Source organism: Talpa europaea (genome assembly GCF_964194135.1).
Source record: "Talpa europaea genome assembly, chromosome: 12".
NCBI lineage: Eukaryota > Metazoa > Chordata > Mammalia > Eulipotyphla > Talpidae > Talpa > Talpa europaea.
In genome coordinates, this window is record NC_140079.1 from 66,206,663 (window position 1) to 66,231,750 (window position 25,088).

At 37.7% G+C, this 25,088-nt stretch overlaps 1 protein-coding gene across 1 annotated transcript; it reads left to right on the forward strand.

Moving 5' to 3' along the window:
* Positions 1-11,172: 11,172 nt before the first annotated feature.
* UHMK1 (U2AF homology motif kinase 1) lies at positions 11,173-24,849 on the forward strand (the record flags this gene model as incomplete). Its single annotated transcript, XM_084251526.1, has 8 exons — positions 11,173-11,440; positions 12,687-12,979; positions 13,519-13,710; positions 15,651-15,745; positions 17,187-17,263; positions 17,407-17,505; positions 20,376-20,464; positions 24,703-24,849. The coding sequence occupies 8 exons, from the start codon at positions 11,173-11,175 to the stop codon at positions 24,847-24,849; spliced, it is 1,260 nt and encodes a 419-aa protein (XP_084107652.1).
* Between the last annotated feature and the right edge of the window lie 239 nt (positions 24,850-25,088).

Sequence of the window (25,088 nt, forward strand, 5' to 3'; positions counted from 1 at the left end):
TATCAGGGGCAGCAGATTGGATGTAGCAGAAGAAATAATGAGTTAAAATAATGGTGGGTCAAAAGACATCAAATTATAGCACAAAAACGCAAAATCATAAAAATATGGAAGAGAAATAAAGAGACAGGAAGGGTAGAGTGAGAAATCATAACAGATTCTTTATCAGAGTTCTAGATGGAAGAATTGAGAAAATGGAGCAGAGATGTGAAGGAGAGAATGGGGGATGCTTTTGGAAGAAGTGAAATATCAAACCACAAAATTGGAAGTCAAAAAGCTCCAAAAGGAAAAATAAAAAGATTCACCCCAAATGCAGTAAATTTGTAGAACCCCAACACAAAAAGAAAATCTCAAGAGGGAAAAAAGAGTTGTTTTTATTTTTAAGTAACAACAGTTAGGCTTGTGACATGGAATTTATAAGGCAGTGGTAGTATATTTTTACTATACTAAAGAATATAATAACTCTCACCCTCCAGTACTCTCTTAGCAAACACACATTCCAAAATAAGAACTCTGTGGGTGGTAATGTAAATTGGTGCGCTGGCACTATGGAAAATAGTATGGACATGGAGCTTCCTCAAAAAATTAAGAATAGAAATACCATTCTACATCTAAAGAAGCTTTTCTACTTTGGGGTATTGGTCTGAAGAATAGGAAAACACTCATTCAGAAACGTGTGTGTACCCTAAGTTTATTGCAGCACTGTTCACAAGAGCTAAGATACAGAAGAAGCAATAGTGGTTGCCAAGAGATGCATGGATGCAAAGAATGTGGTGTGTATGCACAGCGGGATACTCTCTGTTATAAAAAAGATGCTCTTTACAACAACATGCATAGACATGAGGGGATTATACTAAGTGAAATAAGTCAGATGGAGAAGACATATTTTATGGTTTAATTCATATGTGGAAGGTAAAGAAACAAAGCAAAAACAAACCCTTAGATTCTGACAACAGAATGGTCACCGGGGGGATGGGAGATGAGCGAGTAGGGAGATGAGAGAGTAGACAGATGAAGCAGTAGACCGAAATTAGACCTCTGGTAGCAGCGATGTGTGGTATATGCAGATGTCCAGGTGTGAAACTGTACTCCTGAAACTTACAGAGTGTTGAAACCAACATTATCTCAATTAAAAAAAATTACATAAAACTTATTTTACAAGACTGACTTGAGCTGCATCATTTCCCACTTATACCTTGAAATATCCTAAGTGAAACTTACAGTGCTCCCAATTTCCCATCATTTAAGACAAATCTACCATTATAGCCAATCACAGTGAGCAATAAGCAGTCACTGCCTCCTCTTTCGATGTCATTCTGTAGCAACATTTTCCAGGGCCCAACTCTGTGTTCACTTTGATGTTCCCAGTTCACAAACTGTCTTCTTAATGTCTGCCCAATAAACTTTCACTAATTACTGAAAGAGGAGAGAAAGTCGGGGTAGCCCCTCCTTTGTCACTAGCAAAAAGTTCAAAACACACCAGTCCCTGGTATTGTGCGGGAGCACACACATCAGCCCAGGCCCATGCAAGGCCAAGGCAGACTCCTTTCACGTCTCTCTCTATTTTCACTCCAACTCTGGAAAAGTGCCTTGCATCCCCCAGAAAGTCTCACTGTGTAAGTGGTGAGCTAGAGACCCTCTTTGTATGCGTCCAACATTGAGCCAGATTTGGGATATATGTCCATTCTGCAGGTGTGGTCTGAGTCCTGAGCCTGTGCTAAATTCCTCAACTACTATGGTCCGCCAGCAGCTCAGGAGAACCTGTTCCCTATACTGAAGTTCAAGCTTGAGTTGTTATTTTTATTTTAAACAAACTTGAAAAGATCACTTGGAGGAAACAGAATTGTATGTGGGTGGACGATGTCGTTAATGTGACCTTCAGGTTTCCATGACAAGACATGAGCAGAGGAACCCACATCAATGAAAGTGCTTTAAGAATTTTCCATCTGATAAATTTGCACAACATTTGGGGAGCAAAATAGTTTTGGAAATGCCATGAAAGTTTTAAATATATAGGCATTTTATCAAACAATACTATTTCTAGGAATTTAACCTAAAGACAGACTGGAATACATTTTCTAAAATGCAAGTGTGAAATTTTTTACAATACAGTTTTACATAAATCAAAGTATATATTCAATAGAATGCTAAACAACCATAAAAGGACTAGGAATCTGTTTTCAGGACAGTAGAAGGATACTGGTGATATATTTTGAATTTAAAAAGTTTCAGATCAGCTAATTGGATGATTCCATTCATGCACATGTTGTGTGTTTGTGTGTGTGCATGCTTGTGTGTACCTGTATATTACCAGAGAGAAGTCTATAAATTTGCCAAAGTTTGTTTTTCTACACTCTAGAGACTTTCCAAAGACCTCCTAGGGGCCTTTCTTATGATTTCTTCAATTTCTTTTTCCTCCTCAGTGGGCAGAGGCTACAGGTTGTCTCACCTGCAGGCTTCCTGTGGTTACACAGTCCCCTTTCCTATCACACCTGCAGATGCACACCTTACCCCTATATGCACGCCATTTTGACTCTGCTGATTAAAAAGGCAGAGCTAGTTCCAACCTCTGACACACATGAATTCACACTATAAAGACAGCACTTCACACATTGGTGTTTTCTGGAAGTTATCATGTTTTAGATCAGGTAGCACTTCCTGTCCATGGTTACCGACTCGTTTCTGGTCAGTGCTACCTGCCGCTAGGCCAACTCTGTGACTTCCGTCCTTCATTGCTAACCTTCCCCAAAATATTTTTATTAGGTGTCTGAATGTCTGGAAGTTGGCCTATCATGATTCAATCACAGCAAAGAAGAAGGGGTGCACTTCTCCTGAAAGCAGAAGAAGAAGGTTCCACACTGCAGAGTCCGCTACCAACCCCTCAAATCCCAGCTTAGGCATTGGTAACTTTTCCTTGTGCATGTTTCAGTGGAATTAATAAGAGAGGAACCATAATGACAACCTAACAGTTTGGTCTTCAGCAAGTTAATTAATTAGAAGGTACCATTTTCTTTCCCCACAAAATAAGGATATGTTATTTATTGCAATGGCTTTGCAAAGGATAAATGAAATAATACATAGAAATTACCTGGATGTCTCATACATACTAGTGAATCAATATGGCCAAAACAGAATTCATTATCTTTCCTATCTCTGTGTGCCTCCTCTGAAAAAAAGATCCTGTTTTTGTTTGTTTTTATGGTTCTCACTACTGATTTTTCTTACTACTGTCTATCTTATTTCCCAAACCAAAATCTCTTGGAGTCATTTGAAATTGCTTTCTCTTCCTCATCTCCTAAAAGTAACCTGTACCTAAGTCTAATCATTTCTGTCCTGTTATTCATGTCATCCTATTTATCTTCCTCATGCCCATCACCTTTGCTTGTATGTTAACGCTTTCTTGGACAGTTCCAATGAACTCCTCATGGGTCTCTCCGCATGTCTTGCAAGTCATTCTTCAATGTCTAAAGAGATGGTTTAAACATTTAAGTTGCCTTATGCCAAGCCCTTTATGATCTGACCTTTTCCCCCTTAGATTGTCATCTGCTGCTTCTGGATAGGTTTACTGTATTTCTTAGCCTTGCCCAGACAAACTGGGACACTGTCAATCTGGAACTTATAACCCCTGGAGCAGACACAAAGATGTAAATCTATTTTACCTCAATAAATACAATTAACTTGGGATAAATAATTATATTCACATAATTATAAATATATATTTATATTATTATAAATAAATAATTTGGGAAGAAATATCTAGGATCATAGTGCATGCTGTGCTCTGAAGCTGCTTTTGGGCCCTCCCCTCTTGTCTGTCTGGCACCTGCTGGTCATTCAGGTACATAGGAGAAGTCACCTTCTTTCTGAGTCCTTCTCCTACTGATCCTGGGAAGCTTGTGCTTTTCCTCTGTCTCCCTAACACTTGACCATGCCTTTTAAAAGCACATAATAATCATTTATTCATCTACCCATTCATCCATACAGTGCAGTAAATTCATGCTGTAAATTTTTGTTGATCCAACCATCTTGTTAGATTTGAGAATTCAGATAAGAAGCAATCTATGCTCATAAAGAAGTCACTGTCCAGTGCAAAAAAAGAAAAAAGTATACATTTTTTAAAAAGATTTATTTATTTATGCAAGCACTGGGTACAGTCAGAAGCACGGGAAGGTGAGAGAATTCACCAGAGTCAGAGCGGAGAGCAGATCAGGCAGACTGATGATGTACACTGCTGAGGGGAGCAGCGGGCGGCAGGAGAGGTCTGCGCGCCATGTGGGACCCCCACCCGGCAGCCGGGGATTCAACCGGCGCTGCAGAGGCTGTGGGCAGCTTCGCAACCCATAGCTCAACTGCTGTGCCACTGGGGAGGCCCAGAAAAAAATATACATTTTATATAATACTATGTGCAAGTGCAGTTATAAAAGTAGGTGGACTATTATGGGGATTCTTAGACTTGTTTGATGGGTAGATGATCCCAGTGCTCTCAAAGCCTTACTTTCCCTATCTAGAAAATGGGAATAAATAGAATGCCTCCCACATAAAGGTGTTGAAAGGGCTCAAGGAAAACATTCACATGCTGGACTTTAGTAAGACCTCGATAGATGTTGACTTTATTTCTTATTATCTTTGACTGATTCCTAATGGAAAATTAAGAGTTACCACATATAGGGGGAGAAGTAATTGGTAGGAAAAAAAAGCACTCCAGGCAGTGAGCACAGCAGCACCTGGAATGCAGGTAGCAGACCAGGATAGGGAGAATGTAAGCATTTTGAAATTGTTGGGGTATTAGTTGCAAGGCAGGGCAGGGTGCAATTGGGACTGAGGTGACAAACCAGACAGTGGCAGGTTTTCCAACTGCTAGGGACTTGAGTCTCTCACTATGCTATGGGATGCCCCCAAAGTGACTGAAATGTTGTTGACAACCAGCTTGACTCTAGCTATGGACAGGTTATAAAGAGAGTGCTTTGAAATTAGGTGAAAGATGTATGACAATTTGTACTTTGTAGTAAGGGACCAAGAAGACTCAATGGAAATGTATATGAGATCAGGGAACAGGGTCACATAAGAACAGAGAACAGAAAGGAAGTTCCAACTAATAAGATATCTTTATACAGAGCGAAAGTGAGACTTCAGATAATCATCAAAGTAGACTCAATTAAGGTGGTAATTTGTGGCTTGACCTGGTATGTATGTGGAGGCTCAGGTGAGAACAGGCCCCAGGAAGTCAGATGCTTCATGTATAGCTAACAATGTTGGTACAGGAAGATGCCAAGAGCCAGAAACCTATAGTAAGACTCATTTTTCTCCACTAGACTCAAAGCATTTAGGGATACATGTCTCATTCCTGTATCCCCAGAGAGAAATGTATATCTTCTTTTAATGGTCAATGTACTTGATTTTAATTTCTGTAATAGTAATAATTGAAAAATTTCAGTGGCCCGTATTTTATTGGGAGTCTAAAGTGATATTCACTCAACTTTGCTGTTTATCTAGACTTAATGTAATCAGGTTAATAGGGTAATTTTGGTGTTCAGGCCTGCTATCAGATAATTTTAGTAAGAATGAATCATTTTAGGAATTTGGGCCTTCATTATTTATCTAAATAATAATGATTATTTATCGTGGACCCTGAGAAAGACAAGAGTAAATGCTGCTTGTTAAAGTCTTTCATAAATCTACACAAAATGTGAAATATTTTTAGCACTTTAAATGTTGCAAGCATAGGTGGCAGGATGCATATAAACATTTTTGATGTTTCTGGTTGAAATTTCATAAAGTATCCCTGGCCTTCTCCACAGTGAATAGCCAGACCTCTACAGGAGAGGAGATTTCTCATATGTCCACTTTCTCTCTGTCCCCTCACCACTGGTGCTTCCTGCTGTTCTTCCTGTGGTTCTTTTTTCACCATCTACTGGTCAGAAAGATGGCGAGGTTGTGGCATTTACCCCAAGAAAGGAAAGGCAAAGCTTAGACAGACACATTCCTTCCATACTCCTTGTTATTGTTTAGTGATTTCTCACTCTGCTCATTTGGGGGTAAAGTCATAGTGAAATATGATTTTTTGTCTATTTGGTGATCATTATAACATTCAACATAACATTCCAAATGCGTGGAGGATAAGTTTAGTCATAAGATACAGAGCTGTAGGCCTCATGACACACATACTTGTTACAGATATGGAAAATTTTGCATCTTCCTTTCCAATCTGAATAACCTTTATTTCCTTCTTACCAATTACTCTAACCAGAATTTCTAAAAAGTATAGATGATTGATAGGTACATAGATAGATAGATCAATAGATAAATCTATATTATTTGTATTCTCTTTATTGAGAAAATATTGATTTATGACACTGCATTGATGTATATTGTAAGACCTTGCACACTACCAAAGCACCGATAATCCTCCAACATATTCTAAGGGGTCCTGCACCCTTTACGTTCCACCTTCTATTGTCCCCCTTTGGTAGCCTCGATTCTGCAGTCAGATTTCTATAGTTGTTTTGGTTTCGTTTTTTTATTCCTCGTTTTGGTTTCTTTATATTCCATGAGTGAAATCATTTACATTTGTCTTTCTCCTTCTGACTTATTTCACTTAACAGAATCCTCTATAATTCAATCCATGTTTTGCAAATGGCAAGATTATTTTTATATCTGAGTAGCGTTCCATTGTGTTTATACATACATCACATCATCATACGCCACACATTCCTGGATACTTGGGTTGTTCCCATAACTCACCTATTATAACTAGTGCTTCAATGAACATAGGAGTATATCTGTCCATTCAGTATCTGAAAACGAATTAAAGTGTTCTCCACATGACCTGCACAGATCTGATCAATGACATCATGTTTCTGAGAAATCAGCTTTACTTGTGAATTGATTGTCAAGGAGCTAAATATAAATTGCTGATTAAGAAAGAAAATGAAGTTATATAGATTTGGGGGAGGGGGGCCAGGCTTGAGAACAAAGAAGTTAAATTTTATTAACTGAAAAGTAGGTTAGGAGTAAAGAAATGTGGACTTGACTGAGGTTTATTGGTTAGTCACACGGCACTCTGTACATGGAATATGAAGAGACTTTTCTTCAGAAAAGAGTTTTGAATTTTAGTTGGTACACCCTCCCCTCTTTGTGATCTGTCTATAGCCAGCCTTGGAGCTCAGCTCCAGGCTGTCCGTGAGACTGTAGCCTCTACTGTGTCTGTAAAAACAAGTCTCAGAAAATAGTTCATATAAGTTTTTTTCCCCCTCTTTGTATTAATTTAGTCATTTAGGCTCAGTTACAGGATCTGAGTGATAATAAATTGACAACTGCATATCTCCTCTGTATCTTCGTGTCTTACTAAGCAAGATGTAATCTCCTGAATCTACACTCTATTAGTATGTTCTACTTTTGTTAACATAGCATAAAGAATATTTCTAAGCATGTATAATCATGTAATTTTATCATTATAAACTTTCTAACTGAATACATCAACTATTCCTTAACCAAATACATTTCCCATCCTCCTGATAAATTTCTAATCTGATCAGACGTAACCATCAGTTGTCAAGTAGTTCATAATCCTTATGGCTAGCTTAACTTATAGACCTTGCAAACGTTTCATTTCAAACTTTTTAAAGCCATATGATTTTGTAAATGATACAGCTACAATAGCTTAAAATTTTTCACCTTTATTTTTCCTCTCAGATAATAAAATTACTTCAACATGTTAAGAGCTGAGATTTTCTGCGAAATAAAAAATCTGGGGAACATGGTTTTCCAAAAACTTTAGGTCTAGTCCACATGTAACACTAGTGGTTTATATTACACTATCATTCTTTGGCTTCTCAAAGGTGCTTCCCGTGAAGGCCTACTTGGACTCACAGGTAAGTAACTCACTTAACTCCCACTTTCATATTATATTTTCTTCCTATATCTCACTCACCAGGATATCTCACATCCATTTTGATAGCTATTAACTTTTGGCTGATTTTGCATAGATGCATTATGTCATTAGCTTCAAATAGTATTTGTACAAATAAGCATCAGTACAGAAAATATCTTCCCATAGGCTTGCATTCTTTACATACAGCAGACTAATTCAGGATTAGTCTTCATTTATAGTCTAGAAAAAAAAATAAAGTTTACATACAAAAATCATAGGTTTAAAAATTTAAGTTGTTTTGAAATAAAAATGCACAAAAAATTGCCTACTCTCAGTGTCTGCTTCAGAATCTGCAGTTTTTCTGAAATTTTTGTATTCACTAAATCATTTGTCATTGCCTACTTTGAAGTTTTGTAGTAACAAGTAGTATAAGACTACACAACCCATGCTTTTGCTAAACGTGTGGAAGTTTGGTTGTTCAGTGACATAGTAATTTCTAAAAAACTGCATGTCTTGAGAGGAAAATTTTGGAGAATTTAGTTTTCTGATAAGACCAACCTGGGTAGTTAAAATCAAGCCAATGACATTTAAAACAAGCTGAGTTTAAGGGTAATATCTTAGGTTCGCTATCATTTGGGGTGGGGAGGGATATAAAGTCTACCCATCTAATAATACATACTAGCTAGATGTCCAAGAAATCTAGATGCGACTCCAACATAGGAAACTTGGGACTTTCCTATATGGGACTCCAACATACAAATGTTTTTCCCCATTGCAACAGCTTACTTTCTTTCCTACATCTTCCACTCCGGTTCTTGTACTTAGTGGCTCCGGAGAATGGCTACTGGCAAACGCTCACCACCACCCCCAAAAATAGAATAGGTGAGGTAGTAGCGCCACCTGTAGGTCCTAACCAGAAAGACAGTTTTAAAATTCTTCAGTCTCGTCTTCACAGATTTTTTTTGGTCAACACAATTAATTAAATATCTATATAAGAATAACTAATGGTTACTGAACCCTTAATCTGTCCAGGAATTATGTTAAACTCTTTAAGCACAGGAATTTTTTCATTCTCCATAGTAACCAATGATGTTTTGCAGTTGAAGAAAAAAAGGTTTAGTTAAAAGTCACTTGTCCAAAATGACACTCATGATGACAATGGTGAATCTTGGATTGGAAGCCTGACAGCCCAACTCTACAGCCTATGTTCTCAGCCACCACTCTGGATATCTTAAGACATCGTGTACTAAGACATGTTATTGCCTATCGATTCTGCTGAAGCCTGCTAAATTCTTGTAGGGCAGAGACATTAATGAATTCTGCATATATTACATATGCTTTCTTCTTGAGAAATTTTGTTAATTTATTAACCCTACTTTTCTTGGATCTCTAGTCACCAGTAACCCATAACTATTAAGAGTTCAAATTCAAAAATCTGGACATGTTGGAATTCCCTTTTATAGCTGGTCTATGCTGTCTTTTCCAAAAGGGTCAACAAGATGAATTATCTATACCACATGTTATCCTGGTCTATCCCAAGAGCAGTAACTTGGGCAAGGAGAGAAAATGTTATTTATTTCCCTCAAATACCACAAGTGGACAGAATACCTGAAGGAAATTATTTAGAAATAGTGCCCAAACCACCATTAGCTACCTATTGCATCTTTGCAGTCCACTGAGGATGTCATAAGAAGGTTCTAGTTCTTTTTCTTTCTTTGTCCTTTTTTCTTCCTGTGACCTGTTTTTATAATTGTATGACGTCAGAATGGCCATTGTGGAAAGGTATTCCAAAGCAAATTTATTTTGGATGATTGTTGGTGTCACCATTTGTTCTTGGTGGCTCAGTTATATTATTTAGTTTCTTTACTTTCTTTGTTAACAGGTAATAATGACAAGATAACATAGAATAAGAGAAGAAGTTGGAAATGGCCACGCAAAAAGAAATAAAGCATCACTGTAGAATTCTTTCAGACCAGTAACTTCTAAAGTTCAGGAAAAAAGCTTAAAAGTAAATAAGATATAGATTATATATCTATTACTAAATCTATTATTATAATGTTTTTTTTTTCACAAGTCAACTTCTAAAATCCAGCATTTACTTTCTCTCAGATTACAATACACTCTATTTCAACAAGACTTGAGCTAAATGTTTCCTTTTACTCACATTTTTCTAAAACGACTTGCCTGACAATTTAGATAAAATGGAAGGAAAGAAGATGGGGGCAATTTGAGACTAAGTTTCTGCCACCCCATTTGAATGGAGCTTGAAGTTTAAGTTGAATTAGTTGAATTACACAAAATAAGGAAGGTGACACTTATTACACACACCCCTGGTTTGTGTTCTGAGATTCCTATTGGCTACAGTTGTGACTCAGTAAACGCTTGTTGAATGAGCAAAAGAACTGAATGAATAAATAAAAAATGAAAAATCGGTAAGTTTCACGCTTCCCTGGGTGAATGGCGAGGTGGACTAAGAGAAGCTCATGGGACTGGGTATCCAGAAGTATGGCAGACTAGTGGCCAAGGGACAGAGGTATAACTTCTTTTTTTCCAAAGATTTATTCATTTATACAAGAACTGGGGTACAGTCAGAGGCGCAGGAGGGTGAGAGAATTCACCAGAGACAGAGCAGGGAGAAGAACAGGCAGACTGATAAACACACTGCTGAGGGGAGCAGCGGGCGTGACAGGAGAGGTCTGCCTCGCCATGTGGGTAGCTTCCTGGCTGGCTGGGAATCGAACCCATGCTGCAGAGGCTGTGGACAGCTTCACAGCGCTGCGCTCAACCTGCTGCACCCCAGGAAGGCCCTATCTTCTCTTTTATCAACTGGGCTATTTCCCTTGGCAGAGTTTATGAGAAATATAAACGAGGTTTTATTTTCTAGGACTCCCCGTGGTGTGGCAAAGTGCCTCAGCCAGAAAAAGAACCAGTTTTTATTTTAGGAAATGTCTGTAAAAGAGATTAGCACTAGGACAGGAGGGGCAAGTACTCAGAAAAGTGAACCCTCTCTCAGCCTCAGTCTCCCCCTGCATGCCCAGTGCACCCCATTGATTCCAAGCCCCGCCCCTGTCGGACCCGCCTCCCTCGGCAGCCAGGATTGGCTCGTCCTCCACTTCCGCCTTCTGGGACCTGGTTGTACAGGGTTTCCGGTGTCATGGCGGCCTGAGTTCTCGGCTAGCGGTGGGGCGGCTGCAGGCCCGTACCCGCGGAGCCGCTGGTCCGGCAGGCGGGGATGTGACCGCGGGCTCTGCCAGCCGTCCCGGGCGTCGCGTCAGCTCCCGCGTCAGTGCCCTCGGGCCACAGGGATGGCGGGGTCCGGCTGCTCTTGGGGCGCGGAGCCGCCGCGCTTCTTGGAAGCCTTCGGGCGGCTGTGGCAGGTACAGAGCCGCCTGGGCAGCGGCTCCTCAGCCTCGGTGTACCGAGTGCGCTGCTGCGGCACGCCCGGCTCGCCCCCCGGCGCCCTCAAGCAGTTCTTACCGCCGGGAACCACCGGGGCTGCGGCCTCGGCCGCCGAGTACGGTTTCCGCAAAGAGAGGGCGGCGCTGGAACAGCTGCAGGGTCATCGGAACATCGGTAATGCCCAGGTCCCCTTCTCGTCTACCCAGGGCCCCGCTCTTGCAGACTCTGCCCTCTCCAAACTTGGCACACTCCGTCTCACCCTGGTCAGCGGGAGAGGGTGTCTGGCCTCTCACCGGATCCAGGCCCCTTCCCCTCCCCCTTTCACTCTGTCACTGTCTGCAGAACACCCAAGTTGGTGGTCTTGCTTTACATGTGCAATAAGTTCTGTTTTACTGCGGGTCTCTTTGGAGTCGGCTCCTATTCTCAAAGAGAGTGACCTGCTTTAGTGAAATGGGTTATATTTTTGCTAGATTGGCATGTCTTGTATAGAAAATTTTGAATTTTTGCATACCAGTGGAAAATGGGGAATAAGTCTAAGACTTGGAACGTCAATGCCAGTAACTCATATAGATGTTACAGGATACATATTTGGTGTAGGAGAAAATGACTCAGGATTACACGAGTCCTTAAGGAAGGTGAAAATGAGGACCGCTTTAAGATTTTATCCTGGTGAGGACTGTTTCTTGATGCAGACAATCAGAATGTAAGTTTTATAATATTACTGACGACTGATCTAGAAAACAGTCTACCTTGTCTTTATAGCAGTAGAGAGCTTATAATTAGTTATAGCTCAGCTAGTAAAGAAATTCCTGACAATCTTTTTATTTGAAGAGTTATCTTTTTAAATTGCCATTTGAAGAAGAATTTCTTAACGCCAGTGTAGCCTTCTTTTTTAAGCTTGCTAAATGGTGTTTATAACCCCAGTATTTAAGGGGAAAAATTCTGCAGCTTTTTTAGGCCTAGGCACTTGTTAAAGCTCTTAAAAATTAGGTTACAATGCCATCTTGAAAGTCTTCATCTCTTTTAATATTTTGGTTATAGAGTGTCATTTTGAATCAAGAACCAATCTTTTGTTTTTGCGCATTGTGACATCTTAAGAATACTTAATATTTGGGTTTTTATAGTCCATCATTTTTGCTGTGTACATTGAGTGCATATTCACCCACCGAGTGTTCGGTGAAACACAATTTGAACTACTGTGTTGTGTTTAATATCTTTGAATAATAATCAGCTTGACGGTTATTTCATCTTATTTTATTAAAATAATCCGGTTTCTTGAACATTTTTATTAATGGGAAAAGTAGCACAGTGGTAGCTTTTTTGCTTATAAAGTAATCCTTACCTAGACTAACCTAAATTTGTACTGCAAAGCTTTAACTGGAGCTTTAACTTACTTTGAGTCTGACTTTTCTTTCTTTAGTGACTTTGTATGGCGTCTTTACGATTCACTTCTCTCCAAATGTGCCATCACGCTGTCTGTTGCTTGAACTCCTGGATGTCAGTGTTTCGGAATTGCTCTTATATTCCAGTCACCAGGGTTGTTCCATGTGGATGATACAGCATTGTGCCAGAGATGTTCTGGAGGCCCTTGCTTTTCTTCATCATGAGGGTTATGTCCATGCAGACCTCAAACCACGTAACATACTGTGGAGTGCAGAGAATGAATGTTTTAAGCTTATTGACTTTGGACTTAGCTTCAAAGAAGGCAATCAGGTAAGTAATACTTTCTTCCCTCCTCTCCCCACCAAAAACCTAAGCCAGATATTTTCAAATTATCTCTGTGGTTTAGTAGAGACTTTCAAGGGAGAGCTGGTGAAGCATAAGAGGGCTGTGGAATGATTAAGAATATTTTACCTGCATAGAATGCTTTTTATTCTTTACGTATTTGGTTAATTGCTGAATTACTGTAATGGGTATCTTCAATATTTGAGTGCTAGCTGATGGCAAATCATGTGACCAACCCTTTAAATGTGGCATGGTTTATCAGCTCTTAGTAGAGTGTCCTTATTTGTCAGCAGGGTTTAATAGGCAGGAAACTACCTACAGAAACAAGCAACCCTGTGGAATGTGTACAGCTTGCCTGTGAGAACTGCCTAATTGATGAATCAAAAAATTATGGTAACCAAGGACTGGACATTTGTGATATTCAGTTTGGCAAGTGGTTTATTGCAGTTTTAGTGAAGTAAATACATTGTAGAAATGGATGGAAAGTGAACAATTTTTTATTGGATATATTTACTTATCTTCTTTAGGATGTAAAGTATATTCAGACAGACGGGTATCGGGCTCCAGAAGCAGAACTGCAAAATTGCTTGGCCCAGGCTGGCCTGCAGAGTGATACAGAATGTACCTCAGCTGTTGATCTGTGGAGCCTAGGAATCATTTTACTGGAAATGTTCTCAGGAATGAAACTGAAACATACAGTCAGATCTCAGGAATGGAAGGTAAACTGCCCCATTATTTTGCTTAGTCTTTAAATGTGCTCTATAGTGTTACTTACTGGGGACTCCGATTCCTTCATCTCTTCCATACTCCTCTTCCTTCATTTATGGTACCTTGACTGCCACTCTACTCCCATAGCTACGGATGTGTTTTTAGATCGGGGCCTGGCATGTAGTAAGTGCTTGATAAAATATATGATTTAATACATTTTCTCAAAGACGTAAAAGTGACTTGTTTAGTAATTTGTACTACATTCTAAAATACTACTCATACAAAGGTATAAGTTAAATGATAATCTCACAATGTTTATGGTTAATGCTTTAAAAGGTAATTTAATGTATAATCTCATTGAATTCTCCTATTATAGCTATTATACCATATAAAGTTTTATTATTTTATGAAGATTGTTAGGAGATAAAGGATAAAGGTTATTCTTTCACAAATAACAAACTGGAGCCACAGATATGTAAAGTCATTTGCTTCTGGTCCTACAACTGAATAGTCCAGACTTGAGCCCCAAATTCTGTTTCTCCTATTTGATACACAAGTCCACATTGCTTCCTAATAATCTGTAGCTGATATGTGAACTATCCTAGTAAAGTGAATGCTGATTGTAGCATTGTTTCTATAGTAACATAGCTACTAAGTTGCAAAGCTCTGACATAAGGAAGGAACATTTTATATGTTCTTAAGTTCAAAATTAACTGTATTGTGCGGCTTCAATGTTGTGTTGGTGTCAGTATCTTTTAAGGTACAGGTTTAGTAAATAATACAGTATTTTGGAATTATTACTGGTTTTGATATTGAAATGACATTTTTTTGGCATCCAATACATTGTGTGTAGCTTTTATACCATATAAAGTTTTATTACTTTAAAACAGTAGTCATCATGAAAGGAATACTTTAATCGCTTAGTGGGTATCCATAGTGCTTACTTTTGGCAAAAGAGTGCTGTCTTGGAGTAAATCAGTATCATTCTTTCTCATTGAAACTCCCAAACAGTCAAGAGGCTAAGTGTTTTTCCTTTAGTGCTTTTATCCAAATACAGATCAGTTACTTGACTTTGCTTTGATTGTCATTGATCCTTTCAAACTGTATTTGCTTGAGCCAGGACTGATGGGAATTAGGTTACATTCAGACATTTTGGATGAATTTGGAAGCAAGATGTATACTAATGGAATTTTCAGTATTTCTTAGATAAAAACATCGTTATCCTAATTTTATCACTTTCTGTGGAGGCAAAATAGCTAAGTGTGTATGAGTGTGGGCTCTGACATCAAATTAGTAGGGTTCATATTTTGCTTACACCTCTTACTAGGTCATTTAGTATTACTAAACCATGATTTATATTCTGTAAAATGAGGATAATAAAGTATATGTCTCATGAGAGTATTGAGGTTAAAAAAGAAATGATACCTAGTTTTTAGTTTGGTGTGTGGCCTGTGGTAAGTATTCAGTAAATTTTAGTGATAATGATGGTGTTGGGTCTTTCTTCTCTTGTTCATACTTCATAGCACTCAGGGAGTACTATGATTCCTAGGATGTTGTGTCCTGCAGTGAATAATGTGACAAATGCAATTTTTAATTATTATCCTTTTTTCTCTTTGGTAATTTATTTCTATCTGAAAACCAGTTCAAGTCTCATCACTAACACTTGGACTCACCTAACTTACATTCCTTTTCTCATTTTGCCTAAAATTGCATTTTTATGTGGTTGCTAAGTATTGTGCTAGGTGCTGAGAAGAGAGAAAAAAATGTTCCCTCTCTCTAGCCATTTATTTACATAATCTCCATCAAGATGGTGAGCTCTTAAAAAAGAGTACTTTCTGGGGCATCTTACTAACCAGTCGGTATAATGCTGTGTGCCTAGTTCTTAGTAACTATAGTTTGAATCTTAATGACTATAGATTGAATCAAAGGAAGACTTTTCTCCTTTTTCCAGGCAAACAGTTCTGCTATTATTGATCACATATTTGCCAGTAAAGCAGTGGTGAATGCCGCAATTCCAGCCTATCACCTAAGAGACCTTATCAAAAGGTACATTACGTCTACATTAAAACTTCCCTTGCATGTATATTTGCTATCTAAAGCATCTTTTAATATTTTATTTTATATAATTCTTACATCATTTTTCATTTTTGCACAATGTATGTATTTTCATTTTGGTTATATTCCCCATACAATTGCACCCCCCCCCCACTTATTTTGACCCTAATCCTCCCCGCCCCACAGTGTGTCTCTGATTTACAGTTGTCTAAAGCATTTTTATTTTACTGAATGGATTTATTATTTTTGGCTTACTTGATCATGTAGAGATTTTTGTTCCTTTAGAAATAAAAGTTTTACTTTAGATATTCTTTGGGGTGTCTGTCTCTGTTTCAGACTCTCTTTATTTTTATTTACTGCATCTGGTTCGGTTTGAATTCTGTTCCTAAGAGTTGTTTTCTCTTTGGGACTTTGCTCTGGGTAGTAGCTTTGACTACCTAGTTTTGAGTTGGTGTTTCAGTAACTCCAACCTCTCAGCTCTTACAGAGGTCCCCTTCATCCACCTGGAATTAGAGTGCATCACCCCTTGTGGTTGCAGATACTTTTCTTAAGTTGGCTTGTGCTTTCTAGTGGATACCTGTTCACTATGTTGAGTTAGTCTTTCCTCTGGTTCGTCAGATCAACTGTTTCTTTCTGCATATTTTTTTTTTTTAAGATTTATTTATTTACACGAGATCCGGGATACAGGCCATCTGTGCGGGAGGGTGAGAGGATTCAACAGAGACAGAGTGGGGAACAGAACAGGCAGACTGACTGAAATACACGGCTGAGGGGAGCAGCGGGTGAGATAGGAGAGGTCTGCCGTGCCATGTGGGTATCTCGCCGGCCGGCTGGGATTGAACTCATGCTGCAGAGGCTGCGGTCAGCTTCACAGCTCTGTGCTCAACTGCCTGCGCCACCAGGGAGGCCCTCTCTGCATATTTTCAAACATTGTATATGTTCAGGTGGTAAAAGTCTTAATGTTATTATCAATTTGTCCTGGCCTCTTGTATTTTGCAGTTTATTGGGGTTTCCTGGTATTGTTGTAGTAGATATTGCCCATAGATTTTTGATTTTGCCATCAAGTTCTATTATTCAGGGGATTTGACAGTATTTAAATATAATTTCATCTCTTGCCCTTTTTAGAATTGGATTACCCTAAATCTATATCTAGGTTTTTTCACTATAATATTGAGTGTGGATCACACTCCCATGTTGTATATATTAATCAAAAAATATTATTTTAACTTAAAAACATAATATGTCATTGGTATGTATCATAATTTATTGAGCCATTTACCCATAAATAGCATATTTTTTGTAGATTCAGTAAGTCATGATAATATAATTAATGATTCTGCAATGAACACTTAGTCATTTTTACTTGGTTTATTGCTTGCATTTTCAAAAGATTGGGTAATAATTGTAAGGATATCCGTTTTTGCCTTTTAAGCATGCTTCATGATGATCCGAGCAGGAGAATTCCTGCTGAGATGGCATTGTGCAGCCCATTCTTTAGCATTCCTTTTGGTAAGTTCTTTGGACATTTATTTTTTTTCTTGGTCATTTGATAATCAGAACTAATTTATATTTCCAAATTCCTTTACCAAATTGGTGTTCACCATTTTATCTGGGGGGTTTATGTTTAACCATATTATAATTAACTTTTACAGCCCCTCATATTGAAGATCTGGTGATGCTTCCTACTCCAGTGCTGAGACTGCTAAATGTGCTGGATGATGATTATCTTGAGAATGAAGAGGAATATGAAGGTCAGTGCTTCCTAAAGTGTGTCTTTCTTAATTAGGTCTGGAGTAAACATTTTCGTAATTTATATAATGAGGATATTGAGTCCTGATTTCTAAATATATAAAATAAAGATTGAATATATCCCCTCAAAATGCATTATGGTAAAATCCTGATTGATTCCTCAATGCGATAGTATTTGGAGGTGGAACCTTAAGGGATTTATAGGATTAGGTTGAGTCATGAGAGTGGGACCCTTGTGATGGAGCTAATGCCATTATAAAAACAAGAGACAGGAGACCTCTCTCCACTGTGTGAGGATACAGAAAGAGGCAGCAGTCTATTCCAGACACCGAATCTGCCTGTATCCTGATTTTGGACTTCCAGCTTTCATAACTGTAAGAAAGAAATGTCTGTTGTATAATCCTCTTAGTCTGTGGCATTTTGTTTTAGCAGTCTGAGTAGCATGAGATAGTTCCTAAGGTCCTTTGGACTTTCTTCAATAAACCCTAGGTAGATAGTTACTTACTCCTCTGTTTCTTGCTATGTGCACTTTTTTTTTTCTATTTCTAAATGCACTGAGTATTTAGGTATTTAAATGTTGCTATTAAATCACAATGGTCAAGAGTCTTATGAGCTAAAGTGTAACTGACAAGGTAGTACCACTAAATACCTTTGTTATTTCTGATTAGCAAAGTCATCATCATATTAAATGTGTTAGTTTTAGGTAAATTTGCTGAGTTAGAAGTCATATATGTTGTGTTTTGTAATCTTGGTAGGGGCAAGTCTGCTAGATATCTGTGCTTTCTGGCTACCTCTTGAGCTTTAATGGACAATTCCCCAATATATCTCATAAGATGCAGTCATGCCAATTTATAAAAGTAAATTTCATATCAAGTAAGGATTATTAAAACAAGTAAGTGAAGGAAGGAAAGGACAGGTAGGGAGGTAAGAGGATAGGGGGAAATTTTTTAACTTAAAAATCATGGCAGTTTGTTTTTTTTTTTTTTTTTTTTTGCTCACAATATACTTTTAGGTAAATGAATGAATTCAGTTTTCCCTTTCAGATTCATGTTTTTCCCCAGCTGTAATCCATCCCACATTTGCAAGTTAGGATTTTCTTCCTACAAGTGGAATTATATAAAGAACCAGGCTTAAAATGCTCTAGAAGTTTCCTATTATCTTCAGGAAGAAATATAATGAAGTATTTCAGAGTACAAGCCAGAGTCAGAGTGCCTAGATTTAGATTGTCTATACAATTTATTGGCATCATGACTTAGGACAAGTTATTTAACTTTATTGGTAAAATGCAAATAATTATAATGACTCGCTCTTAGAGTTGTAGTGATTAAATAATTTTACATAATGTAATGTCACAGGAGATTTTAAAAAAATATTCCTGGGATGGTAAAGGTCTTTTACAAGCTTGCCACAAAAAGCAGAAGCAGTAAAATACAACTTTCACCTTAACAAAAACCACCACAAGAAAGATTAAAAGAAAAATGATAGTCTAGAAAAAATATTTATATTCCTCATCACAGAGTCCTTGAAAATCAATCCAGTAGGAAATGGATAAAGGATATAAATAGAAAGTTTATAGGAAAGGCTATGCAAATGTATCTCACGCATATATTTCATTCTCTCTTTTTTAAATTTATGCAATGTTGGTTTAGAACACCATTTGTGATTCAGAGGAATAGGGTCACTCCTCCTCAGATGCAGTTACCACACCACACCCACCTACTACCAAGATACCTATAACCCTCCAACCTCCACCATATAATTCTCTCTCTCTCTTTTTTTAAAGATTTATTTATTTATGCATACAAGAGCTGGGATGTAGGCCAGAGGTTGGGGGGTGAGAGGATTCACCAGAGACAGAGTGGGGAGCAGAACAGGTGGACTGACTGAAGTACACTGCTGAGGGGAACAGCAGGTGAATCAGGAGAGGTCTGCTGCGCCTGCGCCATGTGGGTAGCTCCCTGGCCGGCCAGGGATCGAACTTGGGCTGCAGAGGCTGCAGACAGCTTCATAGGTTGTGTCTTAACTGGTTGCACAACCAGGGAGGCCCTCATTCTCATTTTTTGAAATGTTTTAAAACCGTGATGTGATATCTTTCTTGCCTATTCACAGAGAAGAAAATATTTGATAACTTTAACCCCTTATGGCTAGGTAGAGTATGGGAAAATACATTATCATGTTTTAGTGGGCAGAGTTTTAATTGGTAAACCTTTGGAAAGGAAAATCGATAATTCTTAAAAAATTACAAATTCATACCAATTTTCACCTAATAATTCATTTCTAGAAAGTCAATTTAGAAATATATACATGAAATTATACATGTTTTATCTATTATATTATTATTTATAATGGCAAAAAATTTGAAAATAGTTTACTTTTCAGCTTTGGGGCTTTGAAGTATTGATCATTCATAGAGTAAAATATTACACAGCCATAAAAAATAAATGAGAAAATTTCATGTAATGATATTGATGGTCTTAAAGATATAATAAAGATTAGTAAGGAAAAAAGTAAGATAGGACTTTTTACTTGAAAGAAATGTTGTATGATCATATTTGATGGAAAGATAGAGAGCACACTGATGTTGTTTTCAGGGGAAAGAACAGAATGGCATTTGGGAAAGAGGGGAGAAGACTTTTTTAAAAGAATTTGAATCATTTGTATTAACTATTCAAAAAATGCATTTTAAAATATAAAAAAATTAAATGTGTTGAACTTATATCCTTAATTGAAGCTTAACTTTAGAAGGTGTAGAAAATGACCTCATTACTTAGCTATAGATTCCTGAATTCTTTGATGATTTACATTCTTAAAGTGATGAATTTTTGTTAATTACACCAAAGTGATGGTTGCTGTTATGTGTTTTAATAACCAGATGTTGTAGAAGATGTTAAGGAGGAGTGTCAAAAATATGGACCAGTGGTTTCTCTGCTTGTTCCAAAGGAAAATCCTGGCAGAGGACAAGTGAGTTTGAATATTTACTTAATTTCAGAACTATTCAGAGCTTAGTAAAATTCTGTACAAATTGTTTCAGTTCTTTAGAAAGATGTACACATGTTGGTAGGGGTTATGAATTTTGCATTATGGCTGTTTTTATTCCTGTTTTTACTTTTTTCAAAAAGTTCTGTAATATGCATCACTTTTTATTCAGTTAAAATTTGTTTTTCAAAAAGTATTAGTCTACTTTTAAGTCATTGTAAAAAAGAATTAAACAGAAATCAGTTGAATCATAGGCTAATTCAGGTTCAGCTACAGAAATATTTTGATCAAATTTTGTTCTAATTAAGTATAATTAGAAAACCATTTAGGTTAGGTTCCTTTTATAATGGAATTATTAGCAGTGATTTAAAGAAGTCACATGCACTGCATGGAGAACTCTGAAAGCTGAGTCTAGTCTTAACATGACTGGCTTTGTAATAGGCATTAACTTTTTCATGTGTGAAATGTTTGGGCTAAAACTGATCACAAAGTTTTCTTTAGAAACTGTGATTCTCAATTAAATTTTATCTCTGGTTGTTTTTTCAGCCTTGACACTGTTGACATTTGAATTGGGTAATTCTTAGCTGAGGAAGCTGTTATGTGTATTATAGGAGATTTAGCTGTGTTTATTACTGCCACCCCTGCCCCATGTTTCCCTTCTTAGTTGTGACTATCAAAAAATGTCTTAAACACTGCCAAATGTCCCTGGTGGTGAAACAGTCTTTGGTTGTAGATTATTTTATCTTGTGATTCAAAATTATGAAAGTTCTAGGCAACTGAAAAAAAAAAATCACTCTAATATTAGTGAAAAATTGTTGCCAAACTAATATTAATAGTGTTTACCTCATTCAGTGTCAGGTGTTTGCTAAATGCGTCATTGCTGTTTGTGTATTCAGCTAATATTTACTGAGTGTCTATTTTATGTTCTAGCCACTGGAATGTAATAGTGATCAAAACAGACAGAATAGGTGCTGTGAGACAAAATAGGTGCTGTGAGACAAAGATTATGAAGAGGTTGAAGAAGTGCTGTGGTGGGCTGGGGTATATTTTTCAACAGGGTGGAAGGGACGGACATACTCAGGTTACGTTTGAAGTAGGAAAGGAAGAGAATTCCAGGCAGAGGGGATGGCAAGTGCCAAGACTCTTGAAAGTCTGCCCTGCAGGTTTGAAGAGCTCAGTGTGACAACAGCAGGGCGAAAAAGAGGTGAAATCTTAGGGGATTAGACCAGATTGGTCAGGAGTGGAGGCAGATAAAGTAGTGTGAACCTTGCAGCCATTGAGGCAGTGCTGGTTTTTATTTATTCTGCATGCAAAGGGAAGGGATTGGAAGATTTTGAATTAAGACTAATATGATCTAACTTAAAATCAGTGGTCATAATGAGGTGGAAGACAGAATATAAAAGTGAGAGTAATATTTGGGGGGATACGTATCCAGTTTTAAGATATGTAAAAGATAAGTCTTCCTCAACGAGAGGAATTTTACTTTGTTATGAAGCTTTCGCTGACATTTAAAGGAGAATGAAAGCAACTTTTGATAAACTCTTAGAATCACAGAGTTAATATCTTTAGGTAATTGAAAATATCTCTTACCTAGATGGCAAAGATCACCTTCATTTGAATTGAGAAATTCCTCAAGTTTGTCAGTTCAAATGAACCTGTTATGTTTTTTTTTGAAGATTTATTTATGCATACAAGAACTGGGGTACAGGCCAGAGGTGTGGGGGTGAGAGAATTCACCAGAGACAGAATGGGGAACAGAACGGGCAGATTGAAACTGCTGAGGGGAGCAGCGGGCGAGACAGGAGAGGTCTGCTGCACCATGTGGCTCACCTCGCTGGCCGGGGATCGAACTCGTGTTGCAGTGGCTGCCGAAAGCTTCATAGGATAGCTTCATAGGTTGCATCTTAACCCCTTGTACCACCAGGGAGGCCCCTGTTATGTTTTTTTTTTTTTTAAGAATATTACAAATACCTCTGGAAAATAAATTACGTAATGCATTTTTTTTTTAAGTCTTTTTTTTTTTTTTTAAAGATTTATTTATTTATTTATTTATTTATACAAGCACTGGGTACAGTCAGAAGCGCGGGAGGGTGAGAGAATTCACCAGAGCCAGAGCGGGAAGCAGAAACAGGCAGACCGACGAAATACACTGCTGAGGGGAGCAGCGGGTGGCAGGAGAGGTCTGCGTGCCATGTGGGACCCTCGCCCGGTGGCCGGAGATTGAATTGGCACTGCAGAGGCTGCGGGCAGCTTCGCAACCCAGCGCTCAACCGCTGAGCCACCAGGGAGGCACCCATAATGCATTTTATAACTACAAAAAGTCAAAATTAAAATGATAGTAGCTCTAATTATTTAGCTTCAAAAGAAATAAAAATAATGTGCTTTTATTATTTATTTAGTTTGGAATGATGTAATGGATAAAATTACAGATTATATATGAAGCAAAGAGTAGAAAAAAACGTGGTAATTCCTTCTGTAAGTGTATGCCTGCACTTACTGCATTTATATGTGTGGATTTGGGAGTTATTTAGAATCAGGTTAAAAAAAATCAGAGCTTCATTATTCTTATTGGACCTTATCTTCCAACTTCTTTTTTGTATATAATGAAAAAATATAAACTTAGAAGCTAATTGAGCCTTTAATATATACTTTTAAATAAAGAGTTATAATATTTTATCTTAAGGTGAATAAAATTAGCATTAACTGATTATGCATTTCATGATGTAGTTTGATAACATAGATCTTAGATAAGTATATGAAGTATATCTACTATAAAAGAAATCATATTACATTTTATTAATGGTATTTTTTTCTGTGCAGCTAGTTTTAAAATAAACAGCTTGACTGAATTGTTGTGGTTACTTGGAAGTGATTATATTTCCAGTGAATGACATAGTTAGGGATAGGTTTTTAAGAATTACTAAAAAGTACCACTTACCTTATATATGTGAAAAGGTGGTTTTTAGCACTGGTTGTTCTACTTTATCTTCCAGAGGCATGGAATGGAAGAGGCACAGTGGATATATTCATAAATTGGAAGAGGCACAGTCAGTCCCAGCTCAATTTTATAATATATGTGATTTTAGAAAATCCCATCACAGGCTCAAATACCCTAGGTCTAATGTTATACATCATTCTTAACAAATATTTGCATACAACGGGAAAGGCATAGTGTTTTGTTTCCCAATGAAGGATTTCATTAAAGAATATACTGTGTTTGGAATTGCCTCTTCTTTCCCTGCCTTGAAGCTCTCTATACTCTACACCCTGTAGAATAACTTTGTTAAGTTAGAGAAGGGTACCGATGATGGGGGAGATGGAAAAGGATAACCTGCCTGAAATTCCTAAATAGATTCAATTTTAGGAAAAGTTATAACTGAAAGTTCAGAATCTGGACACTGATTTGCTTATAACTGTTCTGTCATCTCCTTGAAAGTCTGAATGCCCTAGAGTGCTCATACCCCAGTTTGAAGACTGTTGACCGAAAGAATGAGACATGCAGATGAAAAAGTTCTTTTCTCATACAAATTTATGGGTAACTGGACAAATCACTTCATGTTACTTCTCCTCCCTATGACTTTTCCTTTAGATCAACAAAACAACTTGTAAATTGTTATACAGTGTCCTCTGAGACCATACACAGGAATTCAGGTGTTCTGAAAAAGGAAATTATCTAGTTTTAGTATTCCCGCTATAGTATGGCACCTACTAATCTTTTAAGAGGTATAATTTCAGTGACTTTTGATCAGTATTTTCTCTTCCCACTTCTAAAAATGTAGCTAGGTATCTTTGTGGAATTTGGAAGGCAATTGCTCTTTGGGCTTTTCTGTCCTAGTCTTCCCAAATATCTAGCACTATTTCAGCACTCCTGTATGAACTTAGCAGAAGGTTGTGTATTTTTCATCCTACTTGTTTTTGATGAATTGTTCAAAATTGCAGAATCCTGAGGAAATTAGAATTCTAACTGTTTTGCTCAAAAAATATGATCCATGGGCCAGTACCTTTGGCCTTACCAGGGAGTTTGTTTAGGAATGCAGAAACTCAGGCCCCACCTTATACCTGATGAAGCAGAATCTGTGTTGTAACAAGGTCCCCAAGTGATACACACACACACACACACACACACACACACACACACTCACTGACTCTCTAGTTGGAGAAATGCTATTCTAAAAATGATCTCAATGGAAATGAAGTTGCTTTGTTTCTCTGTCCTCTTACAGGTTTTTGTTGAGTATGCAAATGCTGGTGATTCCAAAGCTGCTCAGAAATTACTGACTGGAAGGATGTTTGACGGGAAGTTTGTTGTGGCTACTTTCTACCCGCTGAGTGCCTACAAGAGGGGATATCTGTATCAAACTTTGCTTTAATCAGTAACCTAAGGACTATTTCCTATTTCTTCTCTTCCATTCCTGGGTTATTGTATTTTACATCTGAATGCAGAAGTACCCCTTACCATTTTAAGGGAATACTTTGTATATTTATTTAATCCTACTACTGTGCAGCCATTGCTCAAGCAGTGACTGCATTGCAGACATTTGGCACTGAGTAGGACAAGACCTCTCAGCTATACATTGAGGGGTTCTAGAGCATTCATGTGGGCAACCTT